This window comes from Saccostrea echinata, unplaced genomic scaffold (genome assembly GCF_033153115.1).
Source record: "Saccostrea echinata isolate AGI-Se365-2 ecotype Australia unplaced genomic scaffold, CSIRO_AGI_Sech_v1 ptg000030l, whole genome shotgun sequence".
Taxonomy (NCBI): domain Eukaryota; kingdom Metazoa; phylum Mollusca; class Bivalvia; order Ostreida; family Ostreidae; genus Saccostrea; species Saccostrea echinata.
In genome coordinates this window covers 15,148,329-15,164,414 of record NW_026889779.1, presented here as the reverse complement: position 1 = coordinate 15,164,414, position 16,086 = coordinate 15,148,329, and the positions used below count along the sequence as shown (strand labels likewise).

At 34.7% G+C, this 16,086-nt stretch overlaps 1 protein-coding gene across 1 annotated transcript; it reads left to right on the top strand.

Moving 5' to 3' along the window:
• The first annotated feature begins 10,499 nt into the window (after window positions 1-10,499).
• Window positions 10,500-16,086, top strand: LOC133196420 (uncharacterized). Its single transcript, XM_061332313.1, has 3 exons — window positions 10,500-10,631; window positions 12,551-12,623; window positions 14,534-16,086. Exons 2-3 carry the CDS (start codon window positions 12,590-12,592, stop codon window positions 16,009-16,011), a joined length of 1,512 nt encoding a protein of 503 aa, XP_061188297.1. The 5' UTR covers window positions 10,500-10,631; window positions 12,551-12,589; the 3' UTR covers window positions 16,012-16,086.

Genomic DNA, 16,086 nt, shown 5'->3' with positions numbered 1-16,086 from the left:
AATGATTATTTGGAAATTATTGCGTTATTCTTATACACAATCATGTGCCGATATAATTGGTGTTGGGGTTGTCATTTTTAGATCACCTGAACTGGAAGTTTAAGTGAGCTTTTCTGATCACATTTTGTATGACCGTCCCTCTGTCTGTAAACTTGCCACAAAGCATCCGTGGATAAAGGGGATTGAAGTTTGTTCAAATGAAGGACCATGCCCTCTTTCAAGGGAAGTAGTTAAGAATTAGTGAAAATTTAGTGACATCTTTTAAAATCTTCTCAAGAACCACTGTGTCAGAAAAGTTGAAACTTATGTGAAAGCTTCATAATGAAGTGTAGATTCAGTTTTATTGAGATCATGTCCCTCAAAGGTGATCAAAGTTTTTCATAGAATATTTAGAAAAAAAATTCTTTCAATTTTTTTTTCAAGAAGTACTTGGTCAGAAGAGATGATACTTACGTGAAAGCTTCGTTACATAGCGTACGTTCAATTTTGAGGTGCTAACACGAAAAAGATCCCTCACTGCTCAATGACCCTAAGTGCCAAGTATAGGTCTAAATTTGCAGCTCTCCAACGGCAAGTGGTGACGTCTACATACGAATGAAAAATTCTCGAGATGGACATTATAACAACAAACAAACAAAATCAATTTTGTTCAAATCATGACCCCAGGGGTAGGGTAGGGCCACAATGGGTGATCAAAGTTTTACATAGGATTATATACGGAACTCAAATCATGACCGCAGGGGTAGGGTAGGGCCAAAATGAGTGATCAAAGTTTTACATAGGAATATATACGGAAAATCTTTAAAAATCTTCTAAAAAAACCAGAAAGATGTAGCAACGGTGCCCCCCCCCCCTTCCCGGTGGTTAATTTTTTGTTCTGCTTTGGTAAATTATGTTTGTTTAACTTGTATATACTTTCAATTTAGTCCACAGGTAAATTTCATAATTAAATAATTTACTTAACATATACAGTAACACACCTTTACATACAAATGACTTTAATTTTTTTTGCTTGTCAGAAAAAAAAAAATCTGAACCACCCGCACCCCCCCCCCCGTTTTGAAATTTCTGGATCCACCACTGAGAACAGCAGTAGGCCCTTGATTAGTGATGTTTATATGGAAGTATCCTCAGGTAGCGCAGATTCAAGTTTCTTCAAAGCAAACCGGGCGGGGTCGGGCCACAATGGGCGATCAAAGTTTTACATATGAATATATGGAACATTCTTTAAAAATTATCTTCTAAAAACACATCAAAGCAACGATTAGTCATATTTAAATGGATTGATTGATTGATTATGATTGTTTAACGCCTAGCCGGTACATGTAATATTTCAGCCTTATTTCGGCGATCAAATTAAGTGTATATGACCATTTTTGAAGTTTTTGGTTTCTCTGGCTATATTTATACGGAGCATTGGCGTGCATTGTCATGCGACATGTTCTGATGGACGACAATATGCACAGTAAGGGTAGGTACATATTGTCGCCGGCGACAATATGAACAGGACGACGAAATGTACCGTCACAATCACGCTGTTTGAAATAGCATACGAGATACGTCAGTGTGATTAGCGCACCAATTACATTCACAAAACTACCAAAAACCAACAAAATAAATCTTTAAGCAACAATATTTGTGGGGCGACAATATGTACAGTGAGGGCGAGGCACATAATGTCGCCAGCGACAATATGTACATGTGTAACTTTTCAACCGGCGACAATATGTACCGATGGACGACAATATGTGCAGTGAGGGTGAGTACATATTGTCGCCGACGACAATATGTACAAAACGACAATATGTACCGTCACAGTTCCTGTCCACAAGTACCTGTGGAATCATCATTAAATTTACCTTATTTTTTGAATATGTTGTAGCAAAGCAATATTTTGGCGAGGTTTTGATAGGACTCGGTATAACATTTACTAGACCCTGAAATGTATCCTTTTTTCTAATGCATTTTATGAAGTTTTGGAATTCAGTGTAGTTACGGCACTTCAGATTCACTTCCGTTGACAGGAATGCTAAAAGTAAATAGAACGGAAAAGTAATTTTGAAAAATTTCATTCCCTGAAAGAGAATTGTAAGTATAGGTTTGATTACCCGATGCGAAATTAAAACCAGGTTCTTCTAAAATGTGGTATCGGTCACGGTAGAATAGTGGTAGGGGTTCGCTATTCTCCCTTTCTTGGAGACTGTCTAGGTTCCACTGTAGTCTTCTGGACTGCCAATCTTACACGATACAGGAGGTAGTCGTCTGAATAGCGGATGGCTTTTTTTTTACTTATTTGTGTAGGTAGGTCGTTGTTATTTGCTATACAAGGAATAACAACAGACCTAGCACAGTCCCCTGAGGTACTCTGGAGGTTATTAGGGCTGATTCTGACATCACTCCTCCTACGGCAACAACTGAGTTCTACTGCTTAGGAAAGACTCTATCCAAGACAAACTTGGGTCACAGTTTCTGTAGAAGTAAGATTTTTTAAGTCAGCTGCTGGTGGGGCATTTTTAAATGCCTGTGGAAGTTGAGAAGCACAGCATCAATTTTAATATTGTTGTCTAGCCCTTTCGCAAGTTCTTGGATGGTAAAGATAAACTGAGATTCGTAGGATTGTGATTTTTGGAATCCATGCTGCATATTGGATAGGATATTGTGCTGGTCATAGAACCGCATGATGGAACTGTGAATAACATGTTCTAGTACTTTGCAGCATACTGAAGTTAAAGACACTTGGCGATAATTTGGTGATTTTACTCTAGATCCCTTCTTGAAAACTGTGTTCTTATAGCTGTGTTCCAGTCTTTCGGGGTTAGTGAGTAGGCAGTTCATCGGGACCACTCGCCTTCTGCGGTGTCAGACTGGATAGTAGCTTACAAATATCCTCTTGCCTGATGGATATGGTTGTCATGTCTGGAAAGGTACTCGAACTAAGGTCAGAAGGCGCTGGTTGTTCACAATTTCCATCTTTTCCCTAGCGTAAGACCTAGGAATTTTTTGGGGGGAGGGGGGTGATAAAATACCGCTTCTGTCACACTTACGGTCTTTAATCAGTTAAACAACTTTTTTCAATTCATTTTGATCTCAAATCATTCTTCACCTATGTTCTTGTGTTTACTGTATGCAACCGTAGGAAAGGTTGTGAATATGCATTTAAGTCTAAGTACTTCATCATGCTGTACTTAATTCCAACATTTCATTAGTCCTTTCCTGAACCCATTTATACATGGGTTAAACTTTGTGACGTTGGGGATAGTTTTTTAATCATTTTTCTCCTTTAGCCTTTTATTTAGAAGATCCATTCTAATTGTTTGCTGAAATTGTTTCAAAGTAGAAAAAAAATAACAAAATAGAAAAGTGATTTGTGATTGTAATCAACTGACCAAATCTTCATTAAGAATATAGCGATCTAATAAGTTAAAGACATTTCTTGTTCTAAGGTTGCCTTTGTTTTTACAACCCAGCATTTTTTTTTCTCCTCTATGAATTCACATCAGTGATTTATCCTTTTAGAGAGCGTTTACTCGGAGGAATCTGATTCTATAAATCTAGACAATGCACAATTTCTAATAAGTAAAAAAGAGAAAGAAATATAATATATCAGTTTGCGTGGGTCCGTTTTATTCTGCAAGGTTTGATACAAATGATTGCCTTTATCACAAAGATTTTTGCGTTTAAACGCAAAGATTATTGCGTTTAAACGCAAAGTTTATTGCGTTTAATCGCAGAAGTATAGTGTTTTAACGCAAAAATTATTACGTTTAATTGCAATAAAAAATATTTCTTTCTCTGAACTGGCCTCAACGGGCTTCCGTAGGGTACTAGCCAGCCACTTACCCCAATTAAGGAAAAATGTTCAAAGAGATTAAATATTTGTGAATAGAAATCACCTTTGCTTTCTTAAATGGAAAGATAACATGTAAAATAAATTGTTCATAAGCTAGTATGCGAAAATGCCAAAATGCAAGATGAAATTTTGATTAAATGCAATGCATTGAAGGATAATCTACTTTTCTTCAACATCGAGGAAACCGAACCCGAAAACTGCCGAGTTCTCATTCAAAATTTTTGCAAAAACAATCTGGGTGTTGGAGAGGCTGGAAATATACAGCTTGAAAGCGTCCATCGGGTTGGGAAACCCAGTGAAGCAAGACCCCGTCCAATTCTTGTGAAATTCAAGAACTTCCATGATAGAGAGACCGTACGCAAATCCAGTTACAAACTAAAGGATACCGTTTACAGCATAGGGGAGCAACTGCCACGGAGTATCGCGATCGTCGTAAACTTCTTCTCCCACAGTACAAGCAGGCCAAAGAAAACAATCGGAGAGCACATTTTGTAAGAAACAAATTATTTGTTGATGGAAAATTAGTAGCACCGTGTGATATCGGCGTTGATGACGACGAATAGGGGTCACAGGGGGTGTTATCAAATGTCGAACATGGAATGTACCGGTAAATGGTGGACTGGAAACTAAACTCTGTGACAAAAAATTCCAATCTTGTTTATATGATTACGATATGTGTATACTTCTAGAATGCTGGATAACGGAACACTCCAATATATCTCTCAGTGGTTATTGTGTTCATACATATCATAGGAAAAAACGCGTCAGAAATCGCACACAGGGCGAAGGAATAGTTATTCTAGTTAAGGACACACTTGATCAATATGTAAAAATAAATGAAATTTTGTATGACACCATTGTTTGGATAAAAATAGATAAAGTCATTTTTTTGGAAAAGAAAGATATGTATATTGGAGCAGTTTATATACCACCTATAGATTCAAAATTTCATGATATTTACAATTGTGATTTGTTTACGACGCTTAACGAATATATTACAAAATATACCATGTATACAGAAATGGGCAATATTTTAATTACTGGCGATTTCAATGCAAGAACCGGTTCACTATTAGATTATATTGAAAGCGATACCCTATACTCCGAAATTAACGATCATATTTCAGAAGTGATGAGTTATATACCCGATATTGAACTTAGTCCAAGATCAACAATGGATAATAAAATAAACACATTTGGTAGAAGGCTTATAAGCTTATGTAAATCATCAAATATCTGCATAGTTAACGGACGATATCTGTCCGATCCTAATGGAAACTTCACCTATCGTGGTCCAAATGGGCGATCTGTCGTTGATCTAGTTTTAACAAATTCATTTAACCATATAGCGAATTTCAAGGTCTGCAACTTAATTGAATTCTCTGATCATACACCGATCGACTTTTCAGTTGCATGTACCTTCGGGGATCAAAAACATACGAACCATTCTAGTATTTCGAACCGGTCAACTGCCCAAAATTCCATTAAAGTTAAATGGCAAGAACAATCCCAAATTCAAATGAGAAGAGTTCTTATAAACAATTTAGACGCTTTATATTCTTGTGTTGAAAATAATATTGATATCAATCAAATTGTAAATAACTTTAGCGAATACTTAAGCAGTGTTTTAGGGAAGTATTGCATGCAGAATAGCAAACACACGTGTCCAAAAGAAAGAAAAGCAATCACAAATGTAAAGTTTTATACAACCAATATTTATCTGCTTTAGAAGAATATAATAAATTTCATAGTAAAATAAATTATAATAGACGTACCAAAACAAAAAGTGAATACAAAAAAATTCAGAAGAAACTAAAAAATCAATACAAGAGACAACAAGGTGATATGGTGCAGCAGTTGAAGAAAAACAACCCTAAAGAATTCTTTAAACATTTTAGCAAACGAAATACATCAACCTCAAAAGTTACACTTTCAGAATTTTTTGAGCACTTTCGGAACCTAGCTAATGATTCACCATCTACCTATATTTCGATTGCTAATTATATGGATACTGATATTTTAAATAGCCCTGTATTCGAGCTCTTAGAAACTGAAATTACTCCAAAGGAAATTGAAACCTGCATACGCAGATTGAAAACGAACAAAAGCGCGGGAAACTATTATTTGATCAATGAATATTTTTCCGAGTTTAGTGACATAATTCTCCCTATTCTCCTGAGCATTTTCAACAAAATTTTCAATTCTGGTATATTTCCTTCATCGTGGTCTAAAGCAATTATTATTCCAATTTATAAAAAAGGAAAAACCGACGATCCCGGAAATTACAGAGGTATCAGCATCACAAGCAGTCTAGGAAAACTTTTTACATCAATTCATAACGAAAGAATAATGAAATGGAACAATTCAGAAAATATTATCACTGATGCGCAATTTGGATTTCAGGCTGGCAGATCAACTACTGATGCGATATTCGCGCTTCAAAGTTTAATATCACAAAAGTTGAATAACAAACAACGTTTATATTGCTGTTTTATTGACTATAAAAAGGCATTTGATACAATTAACAGAGAAAAATTATGGTATAAGTTGATTAAACTGGGGATTACCGGAAAATTCCGTCGAATCATCCGATCGCTTTATGTTGACGTGCGCGCTTGTGTCAAGAATGCTGGAGAGATATCCGTAGAATTTCCAGTAAACACTGGGTTGCTCCAGGTGGAAGTGTTATCGCCAATACTATTCAATATGTATGTTAATGACTTGGAAAATCACTTCATAAACGACAAATGCCCATCCGTAGAATTAAGGGAGCTAAATCTTTTTGTTTTGATGTTCGCAGATGACACCGTAATATTCGCTAACTCACCTGAAGAATTACAGTATATGCTTGACGCGTTACATGGATATGTTACCTCGTGGAATTTGACTGTTAACACTGAAAAAACCAAAATTTTAGTATTCAGAAAAGGAGATGCGTAAATTTTTCATGGACATATAACAATGAAATTTTGGAAATTGTCGACTCTTTTAATTACTTAGGATTATGTTTAAATTATAACGGTAAATTCAATGTAACGCAAAAGAAATTAGCTGAACAAGGTCAAAAAGCACTATTTGGTTTAAACCGTAATATACAGAAATTTGAATTCAACGTCGAAACCCAATGTCAACTCTTTGATACATATGTTGGAAGTGTTATCTCGTATTGAAGCGAAATCTGGGGTTTTCATAAATCTCCGGAAATTGAAAGACTGCATTTATCCTTTTGTAAAATTACCCTCGGTGTTAGGCGCAATGTATGCAATTATATGATTTATAGAGAATTGGGACGATATCCACTTATTATACAAAGGAAATTGAAAATTATGAAATTCTGGTGTAAATTATTAAAAACAGAAAACTGCATTTTAAAATCTTCTTATGAATACCTGCGATATGATGCAGAGAATGGGTCGGGAACGAGTATAAATTGGGCGCGTGATGTAAAACTTGAACTATTTAGATTGGGTCTGGGAGAATTTTGGATAAAACAGCAAGCAATAAACTTTGCTCATTTTATGCACGTGTATAAAAATAGAATCCTAGATATATACCTCCAAGAGTGGATAATTATGGATAATTCGTCAAAATGCTTTCTATATAAATATATTGTCCAATCTGACTTCTGTAAAATGCAATCCTATTTAACAAAACCTTTTCAGAGTAATTTAAAAAAAACATATTTCCCGCATTAGACTTTCGTCTCACTATCTTAACATAGAATGCGGAAGGTACCAAAGCAAAAGTAGAGAGGATAGATTATGCGATGTTTGTAATACACGTGAAATAGAAGAATTCCATTTCATTCTTCAATGCCCTAGATATCTAAATTTAAGAAAAAAATATATAAATGAATATTATTACAAATCGCCAAGTACTTTTAAATTAATCCAATTGTTGGGTACCAACCGCATATCTACCTTGGTTGGTTTAGGGAAATATATTCATTATGCTCTAATATTACGTAACGAAGATCAATCAGGTTAACCTAATTTCTATCTGTGTAAGGTTTATATTTTCAGATGTCTGTACATTAAAACATCATTGCTATATATTGTATTATAACTTTGAATTATGTATTGTACTGCTTATTGTATTGTACTTAATTTGTTCAATATATTATAATTGTACTATACTATAAATGAGTGGAACTGTGGGACTGAGGAACACTTGACCAGGGGTTTCACCCCCCAATTTAGCCTCACTGAGAGTCTTAAATTTTGTAATGTATGTTATTATATGTTATTTTTGTAAACTGATGGGCTGTATTGCCCAAAGTTATATCCTGTATAAACTTATATTACCAGAGGCGTAGTCACAAACTTAAAAGTGGGGGGGGGGGGGCTCAAATCCAAGAAAGATCTAAAACGTGAGTGGGGGCACAACCATATATTTTCAGTTGGGGGGCACTATCAATTACCAAAAATTCCTTTACAAGCAATGATATAGTAGCTATGAGGTTTACTATAATTTCAACATAGCTGTGATTTTGTTCTACATTAAGTGGGGGGGGGGGGCACGGACATACTCTTGCCCCCCCCCCATATCTGAAAGTGGGGGGGGGGGGCTAGTGCCCCCGCTGCTCCCCCTGTGACTACGCCTATGATTACTATTTTATACTGGCGTAATACGAAAATGTCCCCATATCTCAGCAATGTTGCAGAAAATTGCATGCAAAATCGCTCTAAAACTTTTAGGAGAAAAAGTATAGAAGTATGAAATATGGCCAGAAATTTGGTGGTATTTTTTATGCATGAGTGATCTGTCTTGGATCTAAAATAACTATGTACAGTGTATTACTCTTTAATGAATTCAAGCATCCGTAACAATTGTCATTCAGTTTCTATTTTTAGATTAGGAAATCCCATATCTATTCATACACGTGTAAAAGAGAAAATTTTCAGTCTGTTTTGGGGTGGGAAAACAATCGTTCTTAGGAAATCAGTGAATGTGTTGTTATATTCCGTAAGTACATAATATTATAAGTATTTGATTCTCAGAATTACTGATTATATACGTCCTTGAAAGTAAACTTTGAGTTATAACTGCTTTTATATCAATTTGTCGAGTAGAATGGAGCATGGAGTTGTTGGAGTCATTAAGTAAATTTGGTTTCATTGCATACACATCGAGTTCACACATGAATTATTTTTTTAAGATATGGCAAAATTTGAAATTACTGATTTACCTACTTTCGATTTGAACATATGACTATACATTAGTGTAAAAAAATAAGTGGATTTTTAGTAACTGTTTACATTTTTAAAGTCATAAATGCAATAAAAGGGTTTTTTATTTGACACAGCTGAAACATATCAAGAACTTTGTCTTGTCAACTAACCAACACCCCCTCCCCTTCCCCGGATAAAAAATTGACCAATTAAAAAAAACTTCCTTACAGCCCTTAATATTGGTGGCAAGGTTGAACTAAAACCTTCTTGCGCTTATCATGATGTACATGTATATTGATCAACATCCTGTTTAGACGGGCGTTGCTAAGACGCGGAACGGAAACGGAAACGGAAAAATCTTTTATCAAGTTACATATGAATATACTTGACACATATATAAATCAGACAAGTCCAAAATGGAGATTAATGGAACCAGTATATATTTTTATGCCCCCGTATCGAAGATTCGGGGGTATATAGTTTTTGCCCTGTTCGCAATATTTTACTCAACTTTAACCTTGGCCATAACTTTCGAACGATTGGTGCTAGGGCTTTCATAATTCACACGTGTAATATTTTTGTGAGGATACCAACAACTTTGAACCTTTGACCTTGGAGTTTGACCTACTTTTGGAAAACTTTAACCTTAGCCATAACTTTTGAATAGTTGGTGCTTGGGCTTTCATAATTAATGTGTTTACTCCTTCTTGTGACAAGACCTTCCTTTGGATAGCAACAATTGTAATCCATTGACCTTGACCTTGGAGTTTGACCTACTTTTGTAAAACGTTAACCTTAGCCATAACTTTTGAACGATTGGTGCTACGGCTTTCATATTTCACATTTGTATTTCTTATGAGAAAGCCTTTCATTGGGCACCATAAAATGGTAAGGCGAGTTATTATATGAAGAAAATTGACTTGGGACTAACCCCCCCCCCCCCCCACCCTCCCAACAACGAATTCAGAATTTCAGATTTAGATAATTTGATGCTTTTGGATCCAAGCATGCAAATACCACGTCCGAATCAGATAATTTTGGGGAAAAAATATGCATGTATACGTCTTTTGAACGTTCACTGATCAGAATACATGTATATGTTTTACTTGTTCCGTCTTCCATACTCTATATATATGTTCAGGGATCTTCGCCAGAGAATAATCATGACTAAATCAACTCGTATTAATAATCCTTGATTAAATATGATCAATTCAGATAATTTACGCCGTTTTAGTATGATTTATTTATTTATCATATTTTCTGTCTTCCGTTTTCCGTTATGCGTTGTAGTAACATCCTGTTTAGACTACTAATCATTATGTTTTCAGCCTCTTTTTTAACATATATATATATATACATATATATATATATATACACATACATATATATATATATATATATATATATATATATATATATATATATATATATATATATATATATATATATATATATATATATATTGTAGTTACTTCTTTGAGTGCAAATATATTCTAAACGCAAGCAATGGCACCAAGGAGAGATGTAGGGTAATATAAATGACAAAAGCTGAGGGAGAATTTTATGGAGCGGATCATGTTTATGCCACATCAGTCCTCGAGGTACTTTAGGTAATTGTTGTATTAACCTATACATACAACAGCTTATGAAGTTTATACTACATCATTTCATTTATTTTGTCTCGCACTTGTGAATGGATTATTGGAAAATAATATATTTTATGATTTAGAGTTGTTTAAATAAACACAGAGACACTTTTTAAATTGTAATCATATTTTTTTTTTAAATCAAGAATCCTTTCTTCTTGTTTTCCTTTGCTCAATCTGTTTTCTGAAAACCATTTTTAATCTGTAATTATCTGAAGATTCCTATTTTGGATGAGCGGGTGTATTAATAGAAAATACATTTGTCATGATCTGTAAATAGGGAAACAGACAGAGATATCAGATAACTAGCGACTTAACAACTTTACTTTTACTTCGTATGATTATTTATTCGAGCTTTGCTTTTGTTTTACCTTTTATCATGCAAGATGTGCTAAGGTCTTACGTTAATTTATAAAATAAATTATAATTTGCCGTTCATCAGTAAAGTTTTACTTAAATTTGATCTATATTAAAATTGATTTAACGCGTTTACATGTCAGTCATTAAAATTGGGTCGAGTATTCCAAATTTATATTTATTTAATATTAAACTCAAATTTAAAAGACATAATGATTGCCCTTTTAGTTTTTTTTTTTTTTTTTTTTTTTGCTTTTTTTTTTTTTTTTTTTTTTTTTTTTTAACCAATTTCTAGAAGTATTGAATACAGAAGTTTTGACAATTTGAACTTGATGCCTTTGTGTACATGAACTTGATAAAGAAGATGGGCGTTTTTGGCGTGTGATCTGCAGGAATAAGACGTACGAAACATTTATAGTTTAAATGTCTACGATTTGGTCGGTTGACCACAGCTGGACATACTTTACAAAGTTACGCACAGAAAATGTTACATTTAGTTTGAAGTACTTTGTCAAATTTAATGTATCAGTCCGCTTATCTTGATAATTACTACATCTAAAACATAGTAACGCTTCACATAAATAATAAACACATATAGGGTATAGTTAAATGCAATTACAAGTACATACTTGTATATATTAAAGTATCAGTAGGTTGGAAGAATCGCTTTCGGTGCAACAGAACCAGAATTTATCTATCTGAAAATAAATCACTTCATAAAATTAAACTGATAAAAGAATTGATTGTTTGTACTAAAAAAAAATATTAACTCTCCATGCGAGGATCGAACTGTCTTTCTGACATATTTTCTATTTATCAATAAAAATCTGCATTATGACTAAAAGTAGTCATAATGCAGATTTTTATTGATAAATAGAAAATATGTCAGAAAGACAGAACCAAAAATATTTCTTTATCATTGCACTGGACGGGTAACGCATACTACTGAGCTATCACCGCTACACAGGTTTTTAAAGCGACAATGAAGCACCGCATTTACACATTGGAATTTTTTTGGAAAAAGTTAATTTTTTATCGTCTCTGGGTCTTCTCTCCATTTTTTTTACAAATGTTTGTTAGTTTCTTTGAATTAAAATGCACACAATTAACGTTTCAAAATCATGGACAGATGACCCAGAGATAGCAAATATTTAGAAAAACGTGTTTAAAAATGTAAAATTTTGTACCAAATGACTCATCTAGCCAACTTTCAAGTTCTTTTTTAACAAATCAAAATACAATATCGGGAAAATATTTCCCTGTTCTATTTCACAGGAACCCGATATATCAAAAGAATGCTAAAATTTCATGTGACAGATCAATGAAATTTTTACTTTTCAAGTGAGCCCAGATTCCTGCCGAATGCCAATCAAAAGCGCATTCTTATAGAAAGGCTTGCTTCTGTTTTGATTTCAGTACTAGTATAATGAATGGTGAAAGTTTTATGTAAAACTATTATAAAAATGAATTATAATATAGTGTCATCCGTATAGCTGTAATAGGGATATTTCATTTTCTTTTTTCAGCTACCGATCAAAAATAATACATCAGACAAACTAAAAACCATGTCAACGGGGGGAGCAAGGGCAAAAATACAGAGTAAGTATAATTTGGTATACTTGTCCTTAAAGGGAATAATTTTATTCAATTTGAACAAAGATATGCTAGGTTTTCAAGAGAAAACGTTATTTTTTCCTATATATTCAAATGAAAAAAGCTATTAAGATTTATTCTTTCCAGTGTGGTAATAATTTGAACAAATTTGATTCTACACTACATGTACCTAACGATATTACGTCTCAGTTTGTCCATTTGCATCCCTCTTGTTATGTACAAAATGTAAAGAATACTAATATTGAAATATAGCTTATATAGACTCGACCTCCACTCCTCCACCCCCATACCCGATCTATTAGGATCATTGTTTAAATAAGCTTTAAATAAGAAAGCTTGTATCCAAGTTTTGTATTACCAGAGTCATTACATGTATTTAAAGAATTTTTAATGTGTCCACCCTTTTAAAACTATATTTCTCATTATATCTCCTTTTTAATCCTTTAAATAGACAGGGGATGTCTACTCCTCCATGGCACCTGATCCCACCTCTGTTTTCAAATGTCCTTGTTGGCTCTGCCCACAATTTGTTTTGTTTGAACGGACTTATGAACATGATCACTGTTCCTTATCTTCATGAACTCCTATACCCGTGAATGTTGTGGTGAAATCTTTAGTTGTTATTGGTCAGTTGTTCAGAGAAAAGTGTAAATTGTGCAAGTTTACAGATAATTATACAGATCTCGGGACTAGAGGGAAGGGGGGAGGGGGGGGGGAATAATGTCCAGAAAGAGTGTATAGAGGATGTTTTCTCCCCAATGGCACCCGCACCCACCTGTGATGCTTTATAGGTCTGTGTTTGCTCTGCTTACTATTTGTATTGTTTCAAAGAACTTTTGACCTTGATAACTGGTCGTTTTCTTCTTATTTCCAATACGTATATGGGAACATGTTTAAAATTCTTTATCTTTGGGACGGAGAGCTGCATGTGATTAGTCAAAATGAATTTCATATTAGTACTTTCATATAGCAAAAGTTTCAATATTTTCACACTGGGTAAGACGTTTTAAGCACCACTACATAAAAAATATGTGAAAATTCTTTTAGAATGTAGAAAAATATCAAAGTTAAATAATTTTTCAGTTTAGACCGTGAGAATGACGCTGAGTTTAAAACAGAGTATCAAATTTATCAAAGATATGAATAAGGAATCTTAAAAAGAGTTCTGCATAAGAACGATAAAGAAATAAGTAAATAATGAAATAAGTAAAGTAAATACATAAACATCCTTAAGACTGAATGTTTCGTGCAAGTGACTACGTCAAACGTTATACATAAACTCCGCAGGACAGTAAGACTGCAACTAGTCAATTTAATGTGGCAATACACCATGCTATGTCATTTCAAATTTTATCTGAGTCCTGACTTTCATGAACAGGTTTGAGGGTCGGAAATTCAAAAAGATATAAACTTCCTTAAGAACAAGTAACTATATTTTATCAAATTGTTTTATCAGTATCTGTATATAATAACAAAGGCGGATCCAGCGCCGGCGCGCCGGGCGCGCGCTCCCCCTCCCCCCCCCCCCCCGGTTGAATTTTTTTTTTGAAATTTTGTTTGTATTATCCTAAAATCAAGTGAAAAAACACCTCTTATTTGTTAGAATTCGTCAGTACCCCCAGACCCCTGCCTTCTACTGCGTCCCCCTCCCCCTTATGAAATTCCTGGATCCGCCGCTGAATAAATAATGACATTGTTGTGAATATGCCCTTTTTATCCATTCAAGGCGTCAAAAAGTCAAAAAGGAGTTTCGTCTATCTACACGTAGAATGAAACAAGGTGAATCAATAATGTGAATCTTGAGGCCCATGGGCCTTTTATCTGTTTATTCAATTTTCTGTATAGTTTAAGGGCATATACATTGATAATTCATCTCATTTCTCATACCATCCAAGGTCAACAACAGGAAGTCAAACGACGATGTCATCTTCCAGTTGAACTGCAGAACGATTTTTATGCAGATGTCATAGTTATTCATTCCAGAAAAGATGACGAACTTGCACAAACATTCCTCTCTGACATTCAAAAGCATTTTGAAAGGGGAAATGATTACATCATAGTGAGTTATCTAGACGAAAGGCTTCCCATAGAAAATGCGGGTGACTGCGACTTCAAGCGTTGTTCTGTTGCTTTTTTCATATTTACAGAAAATTCAGTGAAAGAATTTAATACTTTGACGAAAGACAAATATCTCGACGATTTGTTGTATGAGGGGAAATTTGTGCCAGTTTTAACAAAGCCAAAAGACAAACTTGTTCTTCCCATGCGAGCCCGTGTCCCTGTCTCTCTGAATTATTTTAAGCAGACGTCATTTCAATTCCCACGTGCTGTTTTAGATTTGCTACAAAACAACTCAGGAACACGCCGCACAAAAGAGAAACGTCACAAGATGCAGGTTTCCGAGTATACAACAGTTCATTTACCCGATCCTGTTAATGATACACCACAAAAAATTATAAATATAAAGGCCTACAATGTAATAGTTGGAGACCATGGGACAATCTTGGGTTACACTGAAGGCGAAAACGAGAACCTGACGAACTCCACCAGGACACACTCGAGTAAATCCAATAGAAGTCAATTGACTAGTGATATTTTACAATCATTCAGGCATGATACAAATTTTTCCAGAGAAAGCACGGCTTATCCTTCCAGTTACCAGGATGAGACAGGTACTACACATAAAAATTTTACAAGTATGCAAACACCATGTGCTTCCATGAGCTATTCAGGAGATGAGCAAAATTCGTCAAAAATCTCAAATCGGTCAGAATCAATCACCAGTACACCGACTGAGGATTTTGCTTCCGTTGGAAGTGGACATCAACCGAGGATTGCAAGCTCAGGGCGGTTACAGAAATTTGAGATTCCAACACCCTCTTATTCAGCTTTGTCAAGTAATATGCCGCTTCCAGTGCAGATTTCTCCGAATGAAGAATTAAATTTTACAATCAGTGAAAGTTTTGGAAGCTTTCATGCAGCCGGAGAGACATCAATTGAAAAAGCATCTGGTGATAGCAGCCATATAAATCTCCCTTATCCTCAACAAATTTCCTGTGATCAGAGTTTTATGTCGGATTTTCATTCATCTGTGTCTGCAAATTCCACTGCATATACTTCGGATTCGGAGGAAAAACCCAATATACCATGGCAAAACGAAGGAAGAACAAAAGATACTGCAATTTTAAACGATCAGAGCATATCGATGAAACTGGGCAATGTTGACAGAATGATTAAAACTGAGACCCCATGGTCAAGTCATCGATACGATGCAAGAAAGACTCCGAAAGAGGTCACCGAGAACTCATCAGATTCCTTGGTTCTTCGGGGAGAAGGCTTAGATTTCAGCTCCTTGTTTGGATCAAATGATTGAATTGAAATTTGTTTAATTGAAAAATATTTTATCTTAGTTCAAATAAACCACTCAACTGGAGTGCAAACCTTCGAA